The 27,719-nt window shown below is 42.6% G+C and overlaps 1 protein-coding gene across 1 annotated transcript in view; it reads left to right on the top strand.

The window, feature by feature from the left end:
• The window catches only part of SORCS3 (sortilin-related VPS10 domain containing receptor 3), a 311,734-nt gene that overhangs the window by 134,422 nt on the left and 149,593 nt on the right, over positions 1–27,719 (top strand). Inside the window, exon 4 of the mRNA XM_010564990.1 lies at positions 12,697–12,796. Within this exon, the coding sequence (XP_010563292.1) occupies positions 12,697–12,796 (100 nt within the window). The remainder of the gene's footprint in view (positions 1–12,696; positions 12,797–27,719) is intronic.

Genomic DNA, 27,719 nt, shown 5'->3' with positions numbered 1-27,719 from the left:
TTTCCCCTTCCGTTTGCCTTGGTAATATGCAGGGTGCATAGCTCTTCATAAATTCCATTTAGGTATAAGTAATGATTTTAACATGAATAAGAACCGCATTTTCAGCACACTTATTAGGAGCAAAGGCATAAGGGGATATTTATCCTTGTGTTTCAGGGCCTAAGCAAAAATATTCCTCATCTAATACCCAGAGGAAATATCATTCTGTAGTGTAGTACTGGAGCTAATTCTCAGTTTGAAGACGTTTAAGTTGGCTCTTTCTGACTACTTCTTGAGACAGCCTATCAAGCTAGAGAGGTGACTGGTCTTTTTTAGTGCTTCCTTTTCTTCCCCTGCATCTAAGCCTAAGATATCCTTCCTCATGAGTTTGAAGGGGATGGGCATTTCCTTGTGCTCCGTTTACTATTCCTTCATTAAAATGACAATCACCCAGCCATCTCCTGGGGGACTTGCTGAAGCTGATTGACTTTTCAGGCTGTTCCCACTTTATTGATCTTCTGTCTGAAAAAATTCCAACAGGTTTATTCTCCCAAGACAAAGTGTTTTGTGTTAGATGAGCTTCTGAGTACCGAGTGCAAAAGATGACAGAAAAAGGAGGCTTTTCTGGGGTAAAATTAAGCTTGAACCAACTGTGGTTTGAAAGATATTAGGCAGTGAGGTCTTAGGGCATGATAGTGCAGGAGTGATAAGTTGTGTGCTTTCTGAGCTGCCCACAACTCACAAGCAGTTGCTGGGGTAGAGGGGGATCCCCATGTTGAGCATCTGCCATATGGATCACAGTCATTTATTAACCTTGATAATAAACAGCAAGCTTACCTCTTTGGAAAGTCTGTGTAGATGCAAGCTTAGACCTCAGTGTTGGCATTTTGAAGGCGTGCTAACTAGAATCAAGGCTGTTAATCTTCATGTTCAGGGAATGAGTAAGACTCACACTCAACCAGTGCTAGTGTGAAATATCTCCATGCCGTGTAGCACTGGATTTAACTGTATTATGAGAGGTTTAATCCAGCTGCTGATCTGACTGTTGCCCAAGCCAAGAAACTGGGTGACAGATGACTGGCTTCTTCCATTTTTGTAATTACATCCCTGTCCTTATATTTCTCAGCCAAAATCCTCTGCTCTGAGGAACTAGGAGAGGATGAGAGAGAGTCATTTGGGACTGTTCAGAACAACCTGAGTTTATTTCCCAGGGACCCAGCTGTATATTTAGGCCACCCCCTGCAAAGCAAGTGGTGCAGCCTACAGAAAGGCAGTGTCAGCTGTGTAATCCAGCCTGAGAGCTCCTTCTGTCTTGTGAATTATGATGTCTCTGTTACGAGATGCTCAAAAATGTTAGTGTTCAGAAGGCTGGGAGGGTTTGCAGACCCTGTCATGGATATTTCAGTGGTAACTGGAATGGATAAGCCTCAAAGGATTCAGGAATGGCCTGATTTTATGTTTTGGTTTATTTATTTATTTATTTATCGTACTGAAACAGAGCTTGTGCTGCAGACTGTTCTGGTGGGAAAATGTCATTGCAAAAAACCTGTTCAGAGCTGTATTAGCCTGAGACTTACTTGTGTTCTTTTATGGTTCCAAATTCTCTTTGCTTCTTAAGAAAACCAAACTTGCACTCTTGCTTTGGCTTGTCTGTGCAGGTTTAAACTTCTGAAGTTTTTCAGAAATGTAGAATTCTCACAAATGCAAAACTGAAATGCTTTCAAAATGGTAGCATCTTCTTGTTAATGTTGCTATTTGTATATTTATAGATATACATAGGTATAGTGGGTCTTGACCTTTATTGTGTAAATTTGTGTAGATCTGCCAATACTATTCATTCACTTGATGTAATAGGGTCACATTGACTTAAACTAATTGGGGATCTGGTGCTGTCTTAGTTGTAGAAAAGTAGCATGTAGAGGCGCTCAGTCATGTTGTGACTGGACGTAAAGATGTGTTCCTAAGCCTAGAAGGGACTTCTTGCATTGTCAGTCCTCAGCTGTCTCAGGTGGCTGCGTCTCGTAAGCTTTTTATTTTTGGGGGGGAACAGTAAGAGCCAATCTTTTCCCAGGAAGTTAAGTTAACTAAATGGGAAACTGGAGTGCTGAGGAGTCTTTCCTGGGGTCAGGCAGGATTTCTGTGGTATTTATGTTCAGGTTGTGTGTGTGTGGTGCTGGTGGCAGTAACCTTTGGGGGCCACAAGTAGGGGAGTTGCAGGTAGACATAAGGCTCGTGGTAGGGAATGGAATGTGTTGCAGGCTGACTGTAAAAGTTGGTTTGGGAATTGTCTGCAATTTTTAATATCTGTGTCTAATGAACTGGTCTGAACTGTCTCCATCACTGCTCTCTTTTTTAACTACATCAGTTTTGCAAAGATTTGCTGATAGTTTGAAAAAGTTAACACACCTTGTGTTACAGTAGAGATGATTTAGGTTCATCTAACGTTCCCACAGTACTGCCTACCACTGATCCCAAAATTAGGCAGACAGTGTCAAAGGAAAGTTTCTGGTAAACCCTGGCCACAGGCATCATCCCAGGGGGCATGAGTGGACATTCTTGTTGGTATCCATAGCTGGGAAACTGAGATTTGAGTCCTCTCTCTTTTAGAAGGGTGAGGTGACCTACTGTGTACTTATTCTTTGAGTGGTTGGAAGGACTTCATTGTCATCCACATCTAGTACAGAAATACAGAGTTCAGTGATGGGGCACTTCCATAGTCTTCCCTCGACATTTTGTTCAATACACATTTAAGGGGAATTCCAGTTTAAATGCACCTAATAGCGTGGATGTTAAAATGAACTTCAACAATTGCTTCAGAAAATCCTACATTCAAAGCACTTTCCTTTTGCTACAAAATAATGCAAATTAAAATGATTAGCTACTTAAGAGAATCATTACAGAAGCACTTTTAGCTATAGTAATAAAAGTAGAAAAGGGCCTGGGAAGGGCCTTGTTTCCAATTAATAATCTAATTAATATCTGATTAATTAATGAGGCTTTGTCATCAAAGCTGCCTTTTATCTTTCAGGCTATTAAAGTGTCCTCTAGACCAAATTTCTTGAATATGTCTTGATAAGGCCATCTTTGCTGAGTCAGTCAAGCGCTTGGAATCAAATCAGTATGCTGCCTTATCAGGGATGCATAAAACACCTCTTTGGAAAATTAGAATACATCAGAATCAAGAACATGATAAATATGTCAGATCTTTTAGACAGTACAAATGGGAAGTGAGTAATGATGAGGTGTAGTTCTTCAGAGCTGTACAAAAGCAATGCTTTTACATAGATTTCACAGTAGTGAAATGACCAGAGCAGAAAAAGGAGAGGCCTTTGTGAAGCCAGACTGTCTTAGCTCCAGGTTGCCCCTGTTTCATGGCAACTGAACTGTGTCTGGGGTGGTGTCTGCAGAGATGTGGTGTCCTAGTCTCAGGTCAGAAGCAGTAAGATGATGATTCAAATTCTGATGTCCTTGCTGAGGCTGCTGCTGAGGATATTACATGATGCCTGTATAGCTTTAACATTTGTGCTACTGTGAGGTACAGTTTCTATCAGTGGGCATCAACTTTGCCTGGCTACTATAAGGATTGCCAGCAGGTCATCAATGGTGTAATGGGGCAAGCATGCAATGAAGAGAAGTGTTTATCCTCAGAAGTGACGAGAAGCAATTTCACATTTCCTCAGGTCTTTATTTATATTCTTGATTCTGCCAGCAACCATTGGGAAATCCATATCACATTTCTCTGCTTATCTCTGCTCTCTTCACTTTGTAATGCTATAGAGTGTGTAAGGTACAGTGGAGTGCTGGTATCATTTGGCACCTACTTCTAGTAGTAATTCTCACACATATCCCCACAGGATAGCAACATTTAAAACATAGAGCACTGGTACATTACAACAAATGATGAACTTCTGATCTCAGCTAGGATGACTGAGGCCCTTCCCTTCATTAGTACTGCCAGCTCAGTGCATGAACTTTTCTAATCCATTTTGCGTGAGATATGCCTTGCCTTGTGCTAGCCATCTAACAGTCGAGTGTGTGTGCTGGTTGCTCTGGTCTCCCTTTACATTGAAGGGAGGAAGACAAGAGAGCAATACATCCTCACCTGTTTTAGGATGAATAAGTCATCCTCTGAAGTTAACAGTCTCTGCCTATAGTTAGAGAGAAAATGTGGACAGGCTTGGGAGCTATTGCTAAATAACTAGTTTGTAGGTAGCTAAATTTAAGATGAGATAAACAGCCACGGTGTAGAGAAGATGGAGTCTTACAGCTGGGGAAGTAGAGTTATTTTAGTATCACAGTAGGAGGCACCAATCATTGTTGCTTTTTTGCCTTCTTATTGTGGGCTATTCTGCAGCAGAATATAGAGCGATGCTTAGTAACCACTACACCTGCAGCCTGCTTGCTTTGATCAGGATCCCAGGTTCTCTAAAAGCAGAGCATATGTTGCCATAGGCTTGTATAGTTCAGGCTCTTGCCTGCCATGAGGTGTTAGGTTCCGTCAGTTTGGTTTGTGTTTATCTCTACTTCAGAGGAAAGATTTTACCATCCTTTGGCAGAAGCAAAATGGCGAGACAGCTTCAGATCTGCCTTTAGCCAAATCTGTGTCCCACAGTAGTTGAGGTATACTGCCTCTAAAAGTCCTAGAGCAGGAAACATCAGACTCTGGTGCTCAAAGTGGTTCTTTGGTTTGATCTGGCAACTCCTATTCCTGCTTTGCCAAGCATCCCTCCCTTTCTTTGCCATTCTTTTCCTGCAGGAAAACCCATTTCCTACAATGCCCCCACCCTCCCTCTTTGTGTCTCAAAAGAGGCTCTTGCTAGTTGGGGTGGTTCTACAGATTATTTTAGTTCTAAAACTGCTTTTGCCTTTCCACAGAAATGGTGTATCTGGAGGTAAGAGAAGGCCCAGGTGCAGAAGAGAGAGGAGACTGGGAAAGGACAGCCTGTTTGCTGATGGTGAATGCTATTCATGCACCCAATGGCACACTGTTCTGGATAGTCAGTGATTGCTGGGGATATCCAAAGCACCACTGCGTTCCCACAGGACGAGTACAGCAAAAGTGATGCAAACATATGGCTTTCAAGTTAGTAGCCACCATCCCTGTAGGCTAAATATACAAAAACTACATCTCCAGAGACTGTTCATGCCCATCTGAGTAGTCATCTCTACTAAGGAATAAGTGGTGTGAACAGTCCCCCTGCCTTGTGGGATGGTGATCAAATGAAATGCTGATGAGCAATCAGCCACTAGAAATGGGACTGATACTCTCATCTCCTGTTGCCCATAAATCCAGAGGTGGAATATTCTGTATCCTTTTGTCCAACCTCTGAGTCATCCAGAGTCCTCCCAAAGGCTCGTATTGAATAAACAAGAGAGGATACCTTTCCTGTCAAAAAAGAAGAGAAGACTCTGCAAGAAAAAAAAAAAAGAGGAAGCCAGTGTTCCTAGTTAGCTCCTATCTCCTTCATTTTGAACTGCAAATCACAATGACTAATGCATCATGGCAGCTCATTTTGCCTTGCCAGTCTCCACTGTACATCATAAATTGAAATTTATCAACAAAGGTCATCATCAAGTCTTTCAGATGTTTGGTGATGGGAATTGTCATTAATCAAAAAAGAAAGGGGGTGGAGGAAGGGTGCTGGTATCATAATAGAAATTTGGGTGGGTATTCTGCTGTGTAGATGACATGCAAACTAATCTAAAACGAAAAAAAATTTTAAGAGAAACTACCAAAACTGTGATCTGCTCGAACTTCTTTTTCCCTAGTAGGATCTCTGGTTTTAGGTACTTTTGAAAGTTTGTGGAACTGAAAGTCCCCCAGAACTGATGGGTTATGGTTCCAGAAGTATTGAGAATGTAAAATCTTGTGTATGATGGCAGAAAGTGGTTTTATTTAGGTCATTTTAAAGACTCTGGGTTTTTGCTGATATACTTGGATAGTTGTTTTTTTCAAGAAAGATCTTCCTGTTAAAGACTGGTCCCTGAGGCAACCATGACAAAAGATGTAATTGGACTAGAAAGAGTAGTCATAGAATGATCAGAGACATGAATAGGTTATACAAGGAATGGCTAAATAAACAGGGAGTCTTCAGACTGGAAAAAAATCTGTGGGGAATACGACAACAATCAGTGAAATCACAAATGGCAGCATGGGGCTCCATGGCTTCATTCTTGTTAAGCGGTAGCAGTGGGCTCTGAATTATATTATCAAGTTAAAACAAAAGGGAGCATCTTTTCATATACCACGCAGTTGTGGTGTTTATTACCATGTGATAATGAAGTTGCCAAAAGTTTCCCTGTGTGGTTAGGCAGATTTATGGAACTAAAAGCCCACTGATGGCTCTTGCATACAAAGGTGTCATCTTCAATTTAGGAAGTCTGTGATATTGCTGTTGGCTGGGAAAATACACTAGGAAGCAGGACCATATGCTCTCTCAGTTTCTGTTCACTTCCCTACTTTCATTGTTGTCCTTAGTTTTCTTTAGTGGGATGGGGACAAAGGGACGCAGTTGTTTCTGTTTGTAGTTGTAAAATATTCTGACTTTATATTTATTACAGTCAGTCTAAAATCCTGGTTGGGTAAAAGGAAGCTTTCAGCACAGCAAATGTGGTCTAAGTGAAAGATTCACAGAGTACAGATACTTGGATTTCCTTGGTTAGTAAGTAGGCACAGCCCGTCATGGCTGTTGGTTATTTTGTTTGTGTTTGGTTTTTGGTTTTTGTTTTGCTTTTCTTTTTTTCTTTTTTTGGGGGGGAGGCGGGTCAGAAAAAAGCGTCCTTGTGTGTGATCAGGTCAGCCAGATAGCCTTGCACTGGTTAAGAGTGGATCTTTCTGGGAACTGCCTCGTTGTAAGTGAAATTAGGCTCCACTGTTGCAGGCTGGCAGCTGGACCTGGGCTCCCCCGGTTGCCTTGAGGCTGGGAATGAAATAGTCCTGGAGAGGCAGAGGAGGAGAGCCCTGGGAGCTGGGCTAGCAGTGATGGGTGGCACCATGTCTGCTGCTTCTGGGGGAGCATTTTTAGACTTGCACCCATTCACTGCCTTGGCAGCGGTCTCCCTGCCTTTCTGGAGCTCCAGCTGGGGCTGGCTTAGCTGCACGGCCAACTCTGTGTTTCTGTCCCAGGCATTTGGCTGCCCAAGGCAAATTCTGACTTTGGGCTCGTAAAGCAGCCCTAAGAGATGAAAGATTGCTTCTCTTTGTTGTATCTAAACATGAAAAAGGCTTTGGGAGTGGAGGATGTTTAGCTACCAAGAGCCATAGTCACCAAAAGCCAGGAACTAATCTAAAGTGTTCAACAAGGAATAAAAGGAATAATCTCAAAAAGTTCAGAGAGGCAGGGCCAGAGCATGTTAAGACTGATACCCTTCTGAAGAGGAGCAGCCCTCTGCCCTGCCTGTAAGTTAGTGGGATCAGCTTCCCACGTGGTGCGGTGATTATTGCGTGGTTGGCCCGGTTCCTGATTTAGGTCTCTGTGCTCCAGTAAGAACCCACTTAGCGCAAAACAATGTGGTGGGGTCAGTGCTGAGCTAGCTTTTGCCTGAGTCCTGAACCACTTAGGGTCACTAGGGTAGCTGGCCAAAGGGGTTTACAGCTGGGGCTATCACAGGGGGTGGTCAAGCTGGACTCTGACTCAAGCAGAGCCTCTTCTCAGTGTGTCATAGCTTCAGAATGGCCTTTATCTCAGGGAGGGTAATTTGAGGGGGAGGAAGGGGAAAGGAGAGATGGAAACAAACTGTTTGACAAGCAATGGAAGCTTGGCAGCCTGACTTCTTGTGTTGTGCAGTTGGGTTCTTTGTAGTGTATTAGTATGTGAGCTGTGTTTGAATGTTTTCCTGCAGCTGGATGTTCAGAGAGATGTGCCTGCTCTCATGTCTCATGGGATTTGGTTTCACATTGCAGCTTTTCTCTTAGCGCTAATAAGTTTGCTCTCCTTTTGCTGGCTGCTGGTTTTCATGAAACCTGTAGAAACTTTGTTCCTCTCGGGTTTTTGTTTCTCTGTCAAACTGGGAGAAAATTGGCCAATGGGTAAAATCAAGAAGTTGTTTGGGGGGTATGGAGAGACACGCACACTGCAGGCAGACAGTTTTCAGGAACGTGAGAAGAGAAACAAATGTTAATCTGGGCTATGTGTGTTTCTGTTGCTCTCTGAAGTGCACAGAGAATCAGGATATTCTCCTGCTCATTTAAGTGAGCTGTGCCCCCTCCCCGGTTCTCAATGTGGGGCTGCAGTTGTGTGGTAGTGGGACTGATCTGGAGGTGAATGCATAGGCTTCAGTATCTTAGGAAAAAGGCTGAGAATCTAAAATCAAAACCACACCTGCTTCTTCTCCACACACAGTCAGGGAGAATCGCAGGCTCTGAGGAGAAACCCCCTGACAGGAGAGTTGGTGGCACATGTACACTCCAGGAGGTTGAATTGTCCCTCCCAGCCATCCAGTGCCAGCATTTGCAGCTCTTTTGCTCCTGAGAGACTGATACATGTTTTATAGCCTATCTTCATAGCTGAGTAGCTGAGACTGCAAACAAACAAAACCTCCTTTCTCTCCCTGAGAGAGCCCTGAGATGGAAACCATCCGAGAGGAGGACTCCTCTAAAAGCTATTCAGATGGCATTCTCTCTGCCTCTCCGCATCTCTACTTCATATCTTTGGGATGAGCAAGTCTTATCACAATATTAAAGTCTGCTGGCTCAGGCCTGTTTGTTGGATCCACAGGGAAGATCAGGCTCAGACCTACAGGAACAAGATGGATTTTGTTAGCTCTTGGTGCACTGAGTTCTGACCAGGTTTGGCAGAGAGAAGCTTCTCTCTCTGGGTGTGCCCCTTGAACCCTGTTCTGCGAGACTACAGGACAGCACTTGCAGCAATAGTTAAAACATGTCACAGTCCGTCAGGGGAGGGCAATGGAATCAGGCAGGTGATTTTCTTTCCCAACTGTTTATAATAGAATACGATTCTGGGAGAATTTGCAGTATCCCAATAAATTTAATTACATTATAAATCTTGCTTTTCCAAAGGGAATATGTAGAATTTGGTGCCACAGCCTGTTCAGGGAAAGTCCACGTTTATTTGATTATATGAATATGACACTTGTGTTGCACTGGATCAAGTCTTTCTTCATGGTAACCAAGACTAGCAAAGAGATTCTTCCTCATGGCTGGTAGGAACTGCTAGTTATAAAATCCAAAAAGCTGAACTGGTGTAGACAAAGGTCCATTCAAGACTGGACTACACCTTGAGTTTTATTGCTTTTCTCTGTGCAGCCTTTTTTGGGGTATTGCCAGCAGCTTGGTTTGCAGGATGGAAAGCAGGACAGAGGGGACAATGAAATGCTGTAAGATCAATGTATAAGGACATGCGGAACAAAATGCATGGACTGTGCTTTTACAGGCTTTGTATATATAGCCAGAGTCCATTCCACATTGTAACAGTTTCTGTGCTCCCAACAGTGTAACAGGGTGCAACAATTTGTTTTATGAAAGCATTGTTAATAACACTTTTATATACACGTGTGTGTGGGGGTATGTGTGTGTGATTAGAAGCAATCTTCAGATATCAACTTGAGGCTGAAGGCAATAACAGCCTTCCAAGATGATGAGACTCCACTCATGGCTTCAGTGGAGCAACCCAGAGGAGAACCGTCTTGGCAGGATCAGTTGGCCATAAAAGGCCCAACCAAAGTTAAAGCAGGCATTTGGGCTGTGACTCATGGAAACGGTCTTTTGTATCACTGAGTCTTTTGTCATTTTGATGTAACTACAACCTTTCTTCCCCTCCATTCTTTTAATAACGTGTTTTGAAGTGGATCCTATTCTGACCAGAGGAATGGGAGAAAACATGGTATCCAGTCTGCTTGTAGTGTAATGTAAGCAACTGTAGGGACATGTGGGCTAGTTAATTTGCAGTTAGAAGTCTTTGGCTGCAAAGATAAGTAATTGGTAAGGGAGAAGGGTTCAAGTTAGTATTAAAAGTTGAGCCAAACTGTTCTGTTCCACCTGTGGGTCACATCTCTTCAAATGTTCAGGCTTGGGTTGCTAAAATTAGACAGCCAACTTTTTTTTTTTTTGTAAATACTTGTTTTCAAATTAGACAGTTTGGTGGTAGGAGTTTTAGCAGATTTCAGTATTGAGCTATACATTAGATGATTATAGAAGCTGAAATGGCTAATCATAGATGCCTGCTTTTGAAAAAATGAACCATTACCTATGCAAGCTTTCAGTTTCTTCATCTCTAGAATAGAGATAATATTTCCCAGTATGGCCCTTGGGACTTTGTTAGTTTGAATGGATTAACATGAGACAAAAGATTCAGATTCTTTGGCTGGGAAAGTGCTATGGAAATACAGTATATTATTGTGTTATCCTTTGAGACGTTTCTGTGAAGCCAGTGGGGTGACTGTCATGATAATAAAGAAAGCCTTAGAGAAGCTAACGAAATAATGATCCTACTTCCTTTCTAGCTATTCTTTGAAAGGGCAAATGCAATGAGTGATAATGGTTTAATGAGAAAGAGTCATTAGGGCATCCAGCCTGCATCTTTAGAAGTGCAAAGCATTTTGGGAGATCTGAAAATGACTTGGAGAACAAAACCAAAGTAGCTCTATCAGAATATTAAACTGTTATTTGTATTCTCTTTGAATGCTGATTGAAACCAGTGATCTCTTTCCCTGGCTGGTGGCTGGTACATGTGTAGTCACGAATGTGGCTTGTTCGGAGCTTCAGTGCCTTTGGAAGGGTGAGATCAAGGAAGTATCTCAGTGCTTGCCCTCTGTGTGTTACCCTTTGCTTAGAGCTTAGTGTTACTTGAGGATTCCTGACCTGTTGAATTTGCATGTATAGGGGGCCTTGTGTAGTGGAATTAATTGGCCTGGATCATGCAGTTTTATTAATCGAGCTGCTTCAGTTTCAAGCTTGGCTGGAGGGGGAAAGCTGCTACTCACTATTGTAATATCCTTTGGGATGTGTCTGTGAAGCCCAGTGAGTATCAATACTATGCATTAGTACAAAAGTGTAAGTGTACATTAAGTGTAAATAGAGCTAGTATTAGCAATATTTTAGTATTAAAGATCTAAACCAGAACACAAGGAAGTTATGTAAGGCTTGAAGCACCCCTGACTGCTGAGTGTTCAAAGGATGAAGGTTGGTTCAACCCATTTAAGGAAAGAACCAGTTTGCAAAACATTTAGGAATTGTGCTTGAAAGATACACAGAAGCAAATGTGTTGGAGCCACATCAGTGATAAAACAAGCTTTTGACTTGATGGGTCCTACTACTTGGAAGCGTGAAACCAGCTGTCTGGTTTTGCGGCATGGCCCTTTCAGTGTCACTGTGGACACCACTAGCAGCAAGGAAACTAGCAGAGCTGGGTGCAGATTCTGGCATTGCTCAGTCTCTGCAGCCACTTGAGTGGGAGCCTTGAGCTGCTGGGCGCAGTGGCACTGTTCACTGTGGTGCCAGAAGGGTAACTTGGGCCATTTCTCTGCTGGACAGACAAGGAGCAGAGGACTGGTCTCAGGCAGAACCACAAAAACCACAGCTGCTAGAGGCTAGCTGAACTTAGAAAATCAGAAAATTACTGGAGCTAGTTACTGGGAAAGGCACTGAATTGCTACCTGTTCTCTAATCATCTGTTTAGTTAAAAGCATGTTTAGAGAGGAGGGCAGGGGCCATGAATTCTCATCTTAATAAAATCATAGGTATGTCCAGGTAGGCTTTTTGTGAGGGTCTTTCCTTGTCCACCTGATAAGGACTGTGTTTGTTCTGTCCGTATGATGGAAGATGTGTAGGGTCAGGAGCCAGGCTCTCCTCACTGTTTAGATGGGGTGGGCAGGATTTTCATGCAGGTTGTGACAGCCCTCCTAAAGCAAGCTGGTGCTGACCGCTCTTCAGGTGTGGGATCCTGTACTAGGAAGCTGTTGATTTGTTCTGGCAAGAAAAATCTTGTTTGTTAGGAAAAGCAGAGTACAAAATAGCAGAGAAACAAGCAGGGCAAAGTGAGGTTTCAAACATGCCCACAGATGAGGAGGAGGAAGCTACAGAAAACCCTCTGTGACGAAGCAGCCCTTTTCCCCAGTCACGAATGGGTAATGCCACCCCCAGATCATCTGCTCTTTCGGGTGGGATTTGCTAGTGTAGGGGCCTGAATCTGTCTCTGTAACTCAGAAAAACTAAATGCTTGGCACAAAGTAGGATGGGGGTGACTGAGGACTCAAGATGCCGGTGTAGGTACATTTTTATCTAGACATGAGTTCAGCTGTTACAATTCTGAGCCACATTTGGATCCCCATCTCCAAGTAAAAAATCAGCCTACTTAAATAAAACTGTTGTTGATGGGTTTAATTTGGATTTTTCTGTTGGATTTGTCTGAAAAGAGAATTTGTGCTAAGTGTGCTGCTGAGATCAGAGTCCTCTCATGTAGATGTCATTTGCAGTCCCACACTGGCACATGAGAGCAGAGCCTGCCTCCAAAGTCCATCTTCATGGGTGCACCACAGCTACCCAGGTGCCTAGGATTAATTGATGCAGAGACAGACCCTGTCCCAAAGGGCTCAAGTTTCCTTCTCTTTTCTGCTGTCCACCCTGAATGAAACAGGAAAGCTTGAGTTTTAAGGGTAATAATGCTCAAGCTGTAACTGTGAGCATCTGTTCACACAGTCTTTTCCTTCTCCTGAGCTCTAATAACCACATAAACTCTTTTTTTCTCCTCTTTTCTCCAGGTCAACAGATTATGGCACTACCTATGAAAAGCTAAATGACAAAGTAGGCCTGAAGACTGTGCTGAGCTACCTTTATGTCAGTCCCACTAACAAGAGGAAGGTAAGAGAGAGCCGTCGAGCTGGTAGCTATAGAAACAAAATTACGGCATTCTGTTCATTCTGAGAGGAATTATGATCCTAAAGCGAAATCCACTGGTAATTCACGAGAGCTTGAATTTGCCATCTAAGTTGCACTAGTGCAGTTCCACAGAATGCAGTAGAACTATGCCTATGCTACTTGTGATAGGGATGGAGCGCTTGATTTCCTGCTGCATGTGTTAGAGAAATAAAAGGGTTGCTTTTATTTGCTTCTAACTGTTACAACTTTAAAGAAGCTGAACTCATACAAATGTTTCTGGGACTCTTGCTTACACTGGCTTTGGCTAATACACCTCTCCCTGCCTTCTCTGTCTCCTTATTATTAGAAATACTGAGTAAAAGGCATTTATTTCTGCATTTGACTCTTTTCCCCTTTATGCTTTCCCTAGCTAGAAGTTAGAGGTAAAAATGTAAATGACATTTTCAATGGTTACATCATGTAAGGGGGCTGAAAGCAGAATATGCCTGGGAGAGTGGGTGGGAGACCTAAGACTTGATTTGAATGTGTAGGAGAGAAGATGAGGTCATAGCTTTCAAACCCCCTGCTCATGCTTCCCACGTGATGCAATTAGGGCTGCAGCTGGCTCACGGAGTGCAGCCCAGGAGTTACTACTCAGTGCCTTTTTGGTTTAAAATTATTGCCTGTGTTGATTCAGGGGAGGTAGTGGGACAAAGATGCTTTCAGCTACCCACAGAAATCAACGTGGGAGGGCTGCAGCATGTAGCTAATTGCTGGCAGTGGAGTTGTGTTTGGATGGGGTGCAGCCCATTGGGCTCAATCACTTCCAAACTGCTCATCTCCTGTCTCCATCCATAGGTTTCCAAACTAGTGTTTTGCTACTGGTACTGTTCTTATTGTTATTGTTGTGTTTTACATCACTGGTCAGTCTACAGAGGCTTCAGGATTGATGTTTATTTCAGTGTATGCAACCTTAAGGCAGTCAACTCTGATTACTATCGGCAACAATGTGTGTGTGTTTGGATATATAGAGGAGAGGAAGAATGCAGTGGGCAGGGGTCAGCTTATATTTTTTCTGATGCAGAAGCTGAATTATTGTGACAACTACTTTGACTTTTTTTTTTCTGAGCAAAATGGAATGAAGATGTTTCATAATGAACTATCCAGGCCTTCACACCACTCCCATATCCAATATGGTGGGCACTGAAGAGTTAATTCTTCTTCATTCTGTTTCCAAAGCAACTCTGCCCACCCAAAATCAGAGGCAATATGCTCAGTTACAAATCCTACGTCACTGGTGTAAATTCTTCCTCACAAATTGGAGTACTAGGTTATATGATTATCTTCTAGCAATTTCTCAAGCTATCGAGCTTTACAGATTAGCACTCTTTTCTCTCCTTTTTTTTTTTTTTATTAATAACACCTACATTTCGTCATATAGTGGCATGCAGACGTATCTTTACCTGCTGTTTTCTTATTTCACATGACAATTTTTAAAAATTTATTTTGGTCTTATGTCTTAAGCAAATGATTTCTGTCTGTCTGTCTTCCCTCTTCTCTTCCCTTCTGGAAAAATGTTTTGAAACGGAGAGAAGAGCTGTAAGGAAAACCCATAGGAAACCAGCTTCAGTGCTGGCTGCTGTGGGAACAACTTGTCTCCATTCTTTCCACCTCTGCTAAATACATGGGCACTGTTACGCTGCATGGTTAAACAGCTGGTTTGTCTGAACCCAGAGCTGACTTGACTTTGACCATCAAAGCAATTCCAAACATACATGCAGCATTTGAAAAATGCCTGAAGAAGGTGTCACTGGATCGGAGCATATGGGATTTGTCAAATTCAATTTCAGGTTTATTGTCCACCCACCACTTACAGATTCATGAGATTGTGCACTGCAAAAAACGCACTTGGGTTGTAATCTTCTCCAAGTCTCTCTGGGTGAATATTTTTACAGTGGCCTGCAGAGTAAGCAGCATGTTTTTGCTGAGCTCCTGAGGACAACCACCAATATTGAATCACAAAGCAGTAGGTGAATCAGTTGCACCCCAGTAAAGAAAGTCCAGACCCCTTGTGTTTCACTTCTAACAGCAAAAGTGCTGGCTAGTTGAACACAATGTAGTGATCTCTTACGAGCTTCAAAAATAGGTCTCTGAGGCAATAAACAGGAGGGAGATACCAAAAGTAACACGTGTGCACAGGGCCCGTGTGCACACAGTGAATTCTGCAGACCCTTTCCAGGCAAGATATTTTCTCCTGAGGCATTAGCTCCCAGGTGCTGATTGGACCCTGCATGCCTGGCAGCTCCTGTCGATTTTTGATGGGTTTGCACACTGTTTCTAGCCCTGTCTGCTCATTAGTGCTTAGAGGATTAGCAGTTACTCGGAGGAGGAGAAAAGCTTTCCATACATTCATTCCTAATTGATTTACTAGTGAGAAGGATAATTACCTCTCAGCTACCCTGCAGAACTACAGTGGGAATTACCTGTCAGATTTCTTTGAAGACCCAAAATGCCTCTCTTCAGCTGTTAAATAGGAATTATGCATTCAGCCAAATGCCAGTTATATAAACATAATTTACCTGAATTGTGGCATAACCCTAGGCTCAATTATGAGGCAAGAGGATTTAAACGCTGGATTTTTTCTTTCTTCTTTTAAAAGAAAAGCTTTTTGTTTCTGATTTATTTTTTGAATTTTTTGGGTGGGAATATTTTAAGGTTTTTTGGCTGCTTCTGGTGTATTTCTTTGCTCATTGCTGCCAGGTCATGGTGGGACACTGATTTCTCAATACCGACATCTTCGCTTATTGCAATATGGGGGATCAGATGAGTCTGGAGTTGAAATGCAGAGGCTGAGCAGCTGGGTGAGGCATAGCTACAACCCATGGTCTAGGAGCCTGTGCCATTCCCCTTCTCTTGGTGCCAAGAAAGCCACACCTGATGCATGTCTTACCCTCCTGAATTATGGCATTGCAACAGCCTTTTCCTATAAAGTGGATTCCTTTCTGGAAGAAAAATTGAGCTTAATGTAGGAATTGTTTCGTGACATTCTGGAACACATGCTACACATGGAGGTCAGACTTGATGACCTAATGGCTCTTTAGGCCTCAAAGTATTTCATTATCTTTGGGTTTTATTCTGGTCCCAACAAAGTTAATGTCTGAGCATCTGCTATGTAACACTGATGGCAAAAGCAAGTCCCCAGTTAGCTTCATGTATTTTTGGCTTTCCTCTTTTAAGCTAAAAACTATTGTTTCAGTTTGGGTTATATATTTAGTCAATTTTATTCATTTCATGTTCTCTTTAGGCTTCCTTCTAAGGTGCTCCTGTGTATCTCTCCCACCCCTAACTGGAGAGTCGCAGCAGGGTGTTGAATATTACCCCTGTCTGTATTTGGTGTCCTGCCGAGTATTGAAATGTCTTTCCTGACACAGCAGACTGGAAAATGCTGGAGCGGCCTGGAAGCAGCTGGTCCTTCAGTCCTGCCCTTTGCTCCTCAGTGAAACACATCCGTCACTAGTGTTTATCAGTGGGCAAAATCACCATGGGGAGATCATGTCTTTGTGCCTGAAGAGGAAAGAGGCAGCTGAGAGGGGAGGAGGTGAAGAAACACAATCTCTATCGTTATCATGGTGATAAATCCAGGACAGCCTCAGGTCTCCCTGGGCACCTCTTGGCTGTGCTGGTGTTTGGCACTTAGAGGCCAGATTTAGTCTACGGGCGTTCCTTGGTGTTACGTGTTGCCATTGGGAGATATCAATCCTCCGCACGCACAGAGTTAACCAAGGCACAGAGCTGCTTAGCCAAGACTGAGCTGAGGTGGCTTTGGCTGTGTCCCCACGTGGTGCTGGGCAGAGGCAGGGCTGGGTCCCAGAGCTCCTGCCCCCAGCTGCTGACCCAGCCTGCTGATGGCTGGTTTTGGAGCTGAGACGGGGGTGTCCATCTCCTAGAAACCACAAGAAGGTATTTGGAAAACACACTTTGCCATTGTGTAATTTGAAGTTTGCAGTTATAATTAAATCAACATAACAACATGCATATACCAGAGGAAGTTCCCGAGAATACTTCTTCCCAGGTATGATTCCTCTTGCCTCTCAAGTATCATTGCTAGTGATCAGGGCCAGCTTGGGGATCTGAGAGCACCCATCATTTGAAATGAGACCACCCTGGCATGCCGACATAAGGAAACCGTCAAGCAGGCTGCAGCCCATTGTGAATCCATAGCCGCTGGCTGCACTGAAGCTGAAATGCTTCCTGCTGTCAGCCAGGACTACTTCATCTTCCCGTGGAGCAGTTGTACTGCTAATTCCCTTCTCCCAAGAACTAACAAGCTCAGGGTTTCACAACACTTTGCAGCTGTGCTTACAGCCTCTGCTGCTGGGAGCTGAAACTGCCAGACTTGTATCTGCTCTCCTGCAGATGCTTGGGCTGTTTCTTCTTTCACTTGCACACCAGGGACTAGTATTTGGATCAGGAAAATCTGCATTGAGTTCTCATTAATACTACAAAATTCCAGGTAATCGTTAGACCTAGCAGTTAGACAACTCTGAAGTCCTGGGGGCTATGGCTTTCTGAAGATTTACTGTTTTGAGCCCTGGTGAGAAGCCAAGTGCCAGCAGTTTTGACACCTCTACCACCCTGAAGATGCTCTAATAGGCAAATTGTATTCCAGGGCACATCTTCCCCTTCAGTGCATCTGCCCACCTGGTTATTTGCCTGAGAGACCCCATGAGAAGCATCTGCTTTGCCTGGTTAACACATAGGTTGCAACAAGCCTGATAATTCTGTTTTCTGAAGTTCAGAAAAGAGAAACTTTCATATTTGTTTAGCAGCACCCTTTCCTTACAGATGAATGGGATTTAAGGGCAGATGGTTGAGTGCTCTGAACAGCTGAGACTTGCAAAATGTGTAGCTTTGGCTTTTCTACCCTATAGCCTCTTGTCTGTCTTTAGGGATATGATAAAAGGCTGCTTACTCTCTGCTGGGCAGAGATCTCAGTTCCCTGCTGTCCTTTATTTTGGGTGTTAGTTACATTTTACTAGAGGCAGATTTTCACAGCAGTCTGGGAATTAGAATTGTTTATTTCTTCCAAAGGACTCAGGGAAAGTCTCTTCTATTTTAATAAGAACATTTCTCTTGACTTTTTAAATTCCCATTTTCTTTCTATCCCAATTTTTTTTTTCTTTTTGGTTGTTGAAAACTTTCTGTTAGAAAATTGGATAATTTCCACAAAAAAAATTAAGCCTGTGATTCTTTGACTAACTGCCTGCACTCCAAAATGGCACCTTTTGCACCTGAAGTGTACTGCAAGTCCCTATTTTCTAGCATGGGTTGGTCTTCTGGGTAAGATGCCCTATCCTGAGAACATTTGCTTTCTTCTTGGTTGTGAATAACTGGATTCATTTTAGAATTGATGGCTCACAGAAGGATGCAAAGTCCTTCCAAAGGTGCAGAAAGATAAGAATGGAAGTCCCATATATCTGAAGTACCGCTCTATTCAGGCACTAAGGTGCCATTTTGAAACTCAAGGAATTGCTGTTGAACCATAGGTTTCATGTATTACTTCTTCCATGAAATGTTCTGTGAAGAGTGAATATTCTTGGTGAAGGTGTTGTTTAGCTGAAATCCCAGTTTTCAGTATGAAACTTTTATGTCTACCCTTGGGATTCCTGTGGAGGTTGAGAGAATGGAGTTAAAAAGCATTTAAAAGAAAAAGAAGGGAGGAAAAAGGAAGAGAATGATAACTCTGACAAAATCAAAACAAAAAGCACTTGCCTGTATATAGTATTGCTCAGAAGAGATGTGGATAAACCGGAGGTCCTGATTGCATTTAAGATCCAGGGTGCCATTTCTGATGTCTTAGAAATACCTTCCTTCATGAATTTGCTTTGCAATTCAATTGGGTGCAGTCATCTTTAGCTTTTCTCCTGCTCTGTTACCATCGTTGTTGTAGGTGATAACCTGAAGAATTAAAAGGTCTGTAGTCTTTTATGCTTACTCTCTGTACAGAAATATCACCTGGGTGCTGTGATTGAAATAAGGATTTCCCTGCATTTTTCCCTTATACCAGAACCGAAGCATTAGATATTTTATTTATAGATAGACCTTCTAGCGAAGGGATTTGAACAGTAGTTGCAAACAGCATAAAGCAGAAATAAAGTTATGGTGCTCAGTTAAAGAGCTTTGAGAAAATGGTTTTGCAGACTAGTTTCCCAGTTGTCAGAGTCAAAATGGAGGGGCAGTCCAAATCACTGAAGCTATAAAAGCCGAAGGCATGTGGCACCTCTCATACCTAGTTATGCCTCTGAACTTGGCCCATCAGAATGAGAAATGTGTAGAGGTATTTGGAGAGTCAGAAGCTCTGAAAGCTAAATCTAATTAGATTTGTTTGTTTCTGTGCAGCTTCTTGGGGATGAAGCGTGGCAACTGTTTATGAGCTGGCAGAGAGCAATGCTGCGTTGCAGTTCAGGTTAATGAAGGAAGAAGTTAATTGTGACTGTAATATTGAACTTGCAGAGGAATGCATCTACCCGACTGGAAACTAGCTAGCACATTGGGAGTGACATCTCCTTTTACAGGAGCTGGAGATCCTAAATGAGCGCAAGTCGCTTTGACTTCCTTTTCATTTCTTCTTGCTCACTTGGAGAGTAACTGAGAGCAAACCTGGTCCTGGCCTCAAGTATCTCCAAAGGGAGCTCCTCAGCTGTGATTGGAGCCTCAGGACAGAGCTGTGGTCCAAACTGATTTTGGTTTTGCCTTTATTTCTTAGTCCACTTGATCCCAAAGGGAATACCACAGCATTTTGTTTTCTTCTTACTCATCAAATGTGTGGTAGGCTGATGAGGCAGAGGTTCCAGCATGCACCTGATGCTTGCTAACCCAGCCTGAACTGAGCTACCGTCCTTTGCCACAGCTCCCATTAGTCATCTGCTGCTTTTTCCTAAAATTGCATCCCAAGCTATCGGTGAGGAACTCAGCTCTGGAGTATCCTAAAGCCATTTGGCAGATGGAAGGTTTCTTTGGACCCTTTTTCTTTATTATGCTGATGCTGTGACAAACAGCATGTGCTGCAAACTGGCACGTGCTGGTGTGATCTCAGAGAATGTGTTTATAACACAAAGGCAAAGGGGCTGAGTTAGAGCCACAGGCCAGGAGTGATAGAACAAGTTGTTTCTGCTGTCTTTTATCCCTGATCTTCTCCTTCAGCCTGACTAAATACAGTTACTAAATAGCTCTTGGTTTTGCAGCTGCAATAAACAGGGCCTAAACTACCTGAGCTGCAAATGCAGTTGTAATCATTTCTTCGTGCACTCCTTCTCTGGACCTGTTGAGCTCTCTATGATGTTCCTGTGCTTCCCAGCACTCCAAAACCCGTGCCACTCAGTCCAGAGCCTACGTGGGCAGAACCTGCCTACTGCTGTACAGGAAAGGCTGTAGCTCTAAACCACAGCATCTGGATTAGCTGAGCTCAGGTTTGTCTGCTCTGGTTATACCAGTGGGTTGTACAAATGTGACTGTGGTCTGGTTAACATGGCAGTGTATTCTGTCTTGTAAATACACTTCAGGGTCAGTCACTGTCAGTCTTCAGAACTGACAATTTAAATAAGGGAATAAAGGTGGGAATGAAGAAGTAATATTTTTCTTCACTTACTGATGAAGCAAAGATGATTTCCTCAAGGTCACCCACAATATCCGTGGCAGAGTCAGAGGATATGTGACATGATGTGTTTTATCTACAAGGTGCAGTGTTGTGAGCTGTTGTGCATGAGATTCTCTCTACTTGTCCGATTAATTCAGCTTGAATTTGTCACCTGAGAAAAGAGAGAATTTTTGTAAATATTTGCATAACCATGACCTGAAACTGTGTGAAAGAGATCTCTTGAGTTACAGATGTGTCATAATACTTGGAGAAGAGGACTTTAGGAATTTCTTCTTTTAAAGGGATTTTTATTGTCTCTTTTGAATTCAGAAAAATCACGTTTTCTCTGTAGGTTTCTCTGACCTTTCCTATGTAAGAAATATAGTTTCCTGATGCTGGATGACTTAGTTTATTAGTGTTTTAAACATAGGTCAAGATCAATGAATGGAAGATGTTCAGATGTAAAGGCAAAATATGAGTGTTATTAGAATACTCTTAAAATATAGGGTCTTTTTCAGTATGCCCAAATAGGTTTGGTGGTTGTTTTTTTTAATAATAATTATTTTTATTACTGTATTTGGGGATTGTGCCTCCTTGTGGATCTTTGTAATCAAGGGGCTCCTGTGAGAGATTACTGTGCCTTGGTGTAGCCTGGGACTGTGGGGCTTGGCATGTCAGATGCCCCACTGGGACCTGACCTGACCTGACCGGTAGGCTTCTGTACTTAATGAATAAACTACTATCTGTTCATTTGCAGATTTTAATTTTACTACTTCTGACTTAACATAAATCATAGAGATAAATGGAGGTTGTATAGCATCTGTTGTCTGGGATGTGGCCATTTGTCAGCACAGACAGCACAGAATTGGGACCCAAGCTTATGAGGAATCCTCAGCAGAAATTTTCCCCTTAAGCAGTGACAATCTGATCGTTGTACTCCAGGGGAGGCTGTCCCTCGGTATGCATGAACATGAAAACTGGAGATTCTTGGGGCTTTTTCAGTTAATTCTCTGAAAAAGCAGATGCATTAAAAAAAACAAAGAAGAAACCTCAAACCCTGGTGAACCTCACCCACTGCTCATCAGCTGTTTCTAAAAATAAACACAATTGAGATAATTAACAAAATGCTCACATATGGCATTATTTAATGGGGGTGGAGGGGAGAGGGTTAGAAGAGAGATGGGTATCTGTTTCTGTTTATACCTATCTTAAAGGTACTACATTGAAAGCCATTGTTTAAGTGTTCATGAAGAAAAAAATGTTCTTGTATTATGAAATTCCAGAATTAGGGTTGCCTGTGTGTGCCTTTATGCATCTGCATTTCATGTCTTTGTACTTATGCATTCCAAGAGCTTTCACTTGCATGTTTCATAGATTTTTTAACTAATTTAATACACGTTTGGTTGGTGCTGAGGTAAGTATTGAAAGCGAATGGAAACCTAATGCAGGATTTAATTAATAAAGATAGGGAATAAAATAAGGGCTAAGTTGGCTTTATGAAAAATGTTTTGTTAAATAAATGTCATTTTAGTCTTCACAAGTACTGCAAGTCTGGTTGATAAAAGTAAGCATGTAGACACAAGATGTATAAGTAAAATAAGAAAAGAGCAGTCAGGCAACTGCTATGTCATTTATCCACCAAGGACAGGAACTGTGATCCTGAAATCTCTGCTTAAATACTGCCTGGAGCTTTGGGAAAAAATTGGCCACTTGAATGAAAGCAGGCACAGATTTTAGGGTAAGGCAAATCAGAATTCAAACCCTCTGGACTTGACTTATTTACCATGCACACTTCCCTAAGGTTGCTTTGTGTGCAAGAACCGAGTGGGCGAGCAGTGTTTGTTTGGCACTGTTTGTGGTGGTAAACGTAAGTATCTACCACTTTAAACATACAATTCCCATCATCCTAAAAAAGATCTAAGATTGGCTGAGGAGGGTATCACTGCACTTCATTGTCTACTGGAGTCGCTGGAGAGTCAGATGGCAAGGGAGAAACCCAAGCCAATATGTCAGCTTTGTTTTTATTGGACTTTGAAGAAAAAGGCCTGTTATCAGGTAAGACTCACCTTGGCAGGATACTAGTGCACATCTATGCCAGGGCTGCCTTGTCTGGCTTCCTAGAAGTTGGTCCACCTCTCCTGTTGCTCTCTCTGCCTGCTTCGCCTTGTATTGCTAGAGTGACAGCCCTACAGAGCCTTACAGATGGTACGAGGTCGTAAAGAGAAGAGATGGGGTAAAACCGGAAAGGTCACATCCACGTTTAGATGTGGACTTCCCAGAGTTGGCTGTCAGTATTTAATAAAGAGGTAGTTTGCTCTAATTTAGCCAGCAAGTGTTAAAGGACAGATCAGAAGTTATAATATCCACCAAAATAGAGCTGCAGTTCTGTCACTAAGCGTGGCTATTGCTTTTATGAAGTGGGCAGAGCGGACCTGTGTGAGCTTTCGGATTGCCCTGCCTCTGTTACAGGGACAAAGAGGGACTGTCAGGACGCATCACCTTGTAAGGGGCTGTACTTAACACTTGTGTCAGCAGGGTGGACGCAGCTGCAGATCCTGATGTAGGGCAGGTTTATGAGACTGATTTCCTTTCTCCACCCTCCCTACCTCTCTATAAAACATGGCCGTCTCCTTTATTGCTGCAGCTCCAATAACATATTAATTTATGAAGTATGAAAAATGAGGTAGTTTTGAATTAACGAGGAGGGGAATGGTGCTTCACAGACAGCAGGATAATCAATCAATAATAACGAGTCAGCATGTCCTGTTATTAAAAAGGAGGAAAAATAATAGAATGGGTGGAGAGCACTCTTGGAAAAGGGGCAGATGGGTCCTTCTGAAGACTGCATAATGCTCTGACCTTGATCTTTAGTGATAAGAGCTGGTTCACCAGGACATGGTTATTTTTCTTTGAGGAAAATCCTCCCCCCACCAACCCCAACACCCAAACTCACTAATCTGTGGCAAAATGTCCTTTTACTTCATTCTTTTCCAAAGTGAAGAATAGAGAAATTCAACGTTACTCATTGAGTGAATTCTCATTTTTAATAGAACAGATTAGCAGAGTCTGCAGGGTACATACTGGCCACTGTCTCAGTTTCTGCCATATATGCAATTCTGCCTCATAGTGTAAATGCAGTAACTCTAATTTCAGCTCTGATGTGATCAACTCTGTGTAAAATGCTTTATCCCAAGCAGCGCTGTGAATTCTGGAAGCCCTTGCATGGCTGTGTGAGGAGCAGTTTTTCTTCGACATGGAGCTTGGCTGGGCTAGATCTTAGAGAAACATTTCAGCACATCTCAGAGTGCTTGAGGCTTCTTTTTGCACTAGTCAGAGTTCATTACTCTTGACCCTATCCATCCTAAAATACCTGTTTTCATTGTATGCAGGCAGACGTTGCTGGACTCTGAAAGTAATGATAGGGATTTTCTAAGTGGTGCACAGATACAGTTAGAGGAAACTCGGGCTGTAGTTTTCTTATGAATCTGGGGAATCAACACTTAGCCTAGTCCTTATGTCTCTGTCTGTGGAAAGATTGGTGCTGCCTTTTGCAGTGGACCCCGCAATATTTTAATTATCTGTTGCAACAAATCAGGTTGTCCTTTTCCTGACAAAAAAGCTTATCTGATGTATTTTGCCTCCCTTGGAGCCACTCCATAGCAGGCCAACGTGATCCTTAAAAATGACTGCAAGAAAGCAACAAAATTTATGAAGGAGCTGTGTTCAGAGACTGAGTGGCAAGGGAGTGGAGGCAATGAACATAGTGTGCAGGACTTGGGAATGGGTGGAAAGATGGAATCAGCTCGGCAATTTTCTGACTTTTGCCAATTGATTCCTAAACCAAAGTGTCAGGATTGTGCTATAGACAAAACCTTTGTTCCCTCTTCTAGTTCCCTTTCCTTTGACACTAGTTCTTCAGGACACTGTGGTGACCAGGGCTTATGTATGTTCATGGAAGGATACGGAAAGGAAATTATGCGATGTTGCCAAGGCTGTGAGATATCAGTGACCATGTTGGAACAGGACATAGCGGCTGTGGTTCACAGTTACTGGGGCAGTCAGTCACCTTCTTGGTGTGTAACTGCAGACAAGGCTTCTACCATAAACCTGCAAGGACTGTATTATCGGGAGCTAATTTTGCAAATGTAATGGAAAATGTCAAAGCCGGTGAGCTGGTAGTTGTGAATCCTGTTCCTAGGTCCTGAACTTTCCTATATATTAGGATCTTTGGCACCCGAGTTAGCGTGTGGAACCTGCAACCACAGCGGATAACTTAGAGCTGAGTGCTACTGTGCAGAGCACTGCAATGCCATCATGTTTTGTAAATTTAACCTTTAATTTTTGGGGGCCTCAGCTTTCCATCCAGAAAATGGATAGAACTTCTCCTACCTCTCTGGCTTCCTCCAGTATGGGGGATGTTAGGAAGAGAGGTACATTAGGGACAGTGAGGGACATGAGTAATAGATGCTAGGTAAGTAAATTGAGATAGAGCATTAGCATCTGGATGTGAACATTGATAAAGCTGACTGTTGTCTATGTTCTCTTTGCAATCTGACTAAAAAGCAGAAAAATAAAGTGTGTAAGCAGAGGAGAAGCAATGATGCATTTAAAATTGTATTCAGGTTTAATGGCCTCAAGGGAGATACATAATACAATTTTTATTTTTCTAAAGAGTCCTGAAACACTTTACTGTCCTCAAATGAAATAGACTGCTGTATACGGGCTGCAAAAGTTTACCCCCATGAGTAACTATCCATGCACATCTCTTTGTTTTCTGTAATGGGGCAACTACTGTGAGTAAACTTATTCCCACATGTAAAGTGTTCTCCCAAGTGAGACCTATAATCAGAGGACTGTTTCTATATAAATGGTGTTCTCAGTTCCAGCAGCTGTGGTGCACACAGCCTCTCCTTACTGATAACATTATTTTCTGTAACTGTTTCTGCTTACATGGTAAGTTACTATAATGGTGAAAATTACTTTGTAGTTCTATGGACAATAGCACAACCATGCATTTACTCAAATAACATACAATTATAACAGTGAATGCTGCTTTTCTCTTTCTGTGCACACAGTTTGGGATCAAAGCTGTTCTGTGCCACTAGAAAAAGCTGGTGACCACAAACCAATGTGTCAGATGTTGCAACAGTTAGAGATTTTCTATGTAGAATCAAGAAGAGTAAAAAGGCACCATGCAGAACTATGCTGTGCAGAAATACTAGACTCCAGAGCAAAGCACAATATAGATCAGAAGCTTTATGTTTCTCTTCTGCTGATTTGCTGTATTTTTCCTGTGGAAGCACTGGGTGTTGCATAAGGTCACCAGCCAGGGTTCCTTCTACTTCTGGTCCAGGTCCAGTCATAGAAGTGCGGGTCAAACTGGCTGTATACCAAACCACCCATAAGTGGTGATGCTTGTAACCCATTTGGCAGTTTGTAGAGGGGAACTATGCATGAACATGCTGTGATATGGAAAAGCCTTTGGCAAAATAGCTGAACAGCACGCAGCACTGAAGTGGCCTCAGGAAGGTGGGATTACTGTGGCAGAAGACTTTGCTCTGATGATCTGTGGGGAGCTGGAGAATGTGCAGCTGTAACAAGAGTATAATGGGATGGAGTAACCTTGGGTAAACTCTGCCTTGCTGTGACAATGAAAAGGTTTTACAACCAAGCATGTGGCTGTTGCCAATCAGTCACTCTTTGCCAGGTCAAACACATGCTTTTTGGATGGCTTCCATCCCCACTGGCACCTGAAATTTAACAAGCAAATGCTTGCTGTGCCTTGTAATTAAAAGTGAAAAGTACATGTGTCCAGTGCCAAAAAGACAAGAGAAAGCGGGGAGACATGTTGTTCTGACCTGCTTAGCAGTAAAACAAAGATGAGATGTTCTGCTTTGTTGGGTCTAGCACGATGGCTTATTCCACTCCTGTGCATGCAAATTGGATCCAGCCTGGGATTTGGCATTGCAGGCAGGTTAGGGCAGCAGCCTTAGACTATCTGAGTTCATTTCCCAGCTCTGATTTTGCCTAAGCCTTACAACCATGATATATTTTTCATTTCCCACCTGCCAAGGAGGATGGCAGAGTGGTTTTCCTTGAGGGGCTCTTGCTCTGTATCCAGTTCAGCCTTGATTTGCTCCTGATCCTCAGGGCATCCTGCAAGGTGCATCCGTGCTCTTGCACAGCTGCTGGAGGTGGTAATTAAATGAAGCGCTCTCTCCATAGGGGATGAGGTGTGTGAGCTTGAAATTCTGTGAAGTGTTTTGTTTTGGTATGACAATTTATGGCAGGTATGGCTGCAGTGCCAAGAGCCTGTTTTAATTTTGTACAAATCTGAACAATTAATTGTAATTGTAATCTGGATATAACTGGATATGAGAAACAATAGAGGTCAGAAAGATTAACCAGGGTTATTCACTGTAAACAAGCATGGTGGGCTGATGTGCATCTCCTTAGAGAAGGCAAGGCAGTGCTGGTCCTCGTTGCATGTGCTTTAACTAATATCTTTTCTCAGAATTAATCATGTAAGATATCTCTCCTATGGATTTTCAGACAGCAGGACGATAAATAATCATTCTTTTGCCACCAAACTTCTCTATCTCAGAGTCTCCCCAGAGTCTTTCTGGCATCTCCATCCTTTTTTGTCTTTCCAAGAGGCAAGTGAAAGAATTAGTGAGATGCTGTAATTGTAAATGTGTACTCTTCCCTGACTGAGCCAACTATATGTAGCACATGCTGGGACTATATATTCCAATTGCACATTTAGTGTCTGAGTGTAATACTAGTATCTCATGTGTGTAGGTTATTCATCCTCATAGGCCAGACTTCTGCTCCCTAGAACTACTGGTTCCAAGTTCTGTTGAGACAAGGCGCACATTGGGTTGATTGTAGCTAAAACTCTTAGTTTTATTTCTGACAGTACCAGGATTCTGCTGAGGGGCTTGATCCTGGTGTGGGGGTGTGCTGTTTGGACAGCAGATTTATGCTTGCATCATTTCTGATTGATGAAATGGTCTTGATATCTATGCAGAAAATTGTTGTGGTACAACTTACAAAACTTATGATGAAACTTGCTCTCAATTTTGAAGATGGGCTGTCTAAATATATATAACAAGGGTACAGCAGAATAATTACAAATTGCATTTCAGAAGAGGATTTGATATTCATAAAAATGAACAAGCAGCCCAGTGATGTCCTCTTTTGCAGGGCTGTTGATACTCTGTTGCAGTATCACCAGAAGACCCTGCTGGTTTAGGTTAAAAAAAAAAAAAAAGTTTTCATTTTCAGGGT

This window comes from Haliaeetus leucocephalus, unplaced genomic scaffold, assembly GCF_000737465.1.
Source record: "Haliaeetus leucocephalus isolate CR32 unplaced genomic scaffold, Haliaeetus_leucocephalus-4.0 Scaffold184, whole genome shotgun sequence".
Classification (NCBI taxonomy): domain Eukaryota; kingdom Metazoa; phylum Chordata; class Aves; order Accipitriformes; family Accipitridae; genus Haliaeetus; species Haliaeetus leucocephalus.
Note: the sequence above shows the minus strand (reverse complement) of the source record. Positions and strands in the feature narration are given on the sequence as shown.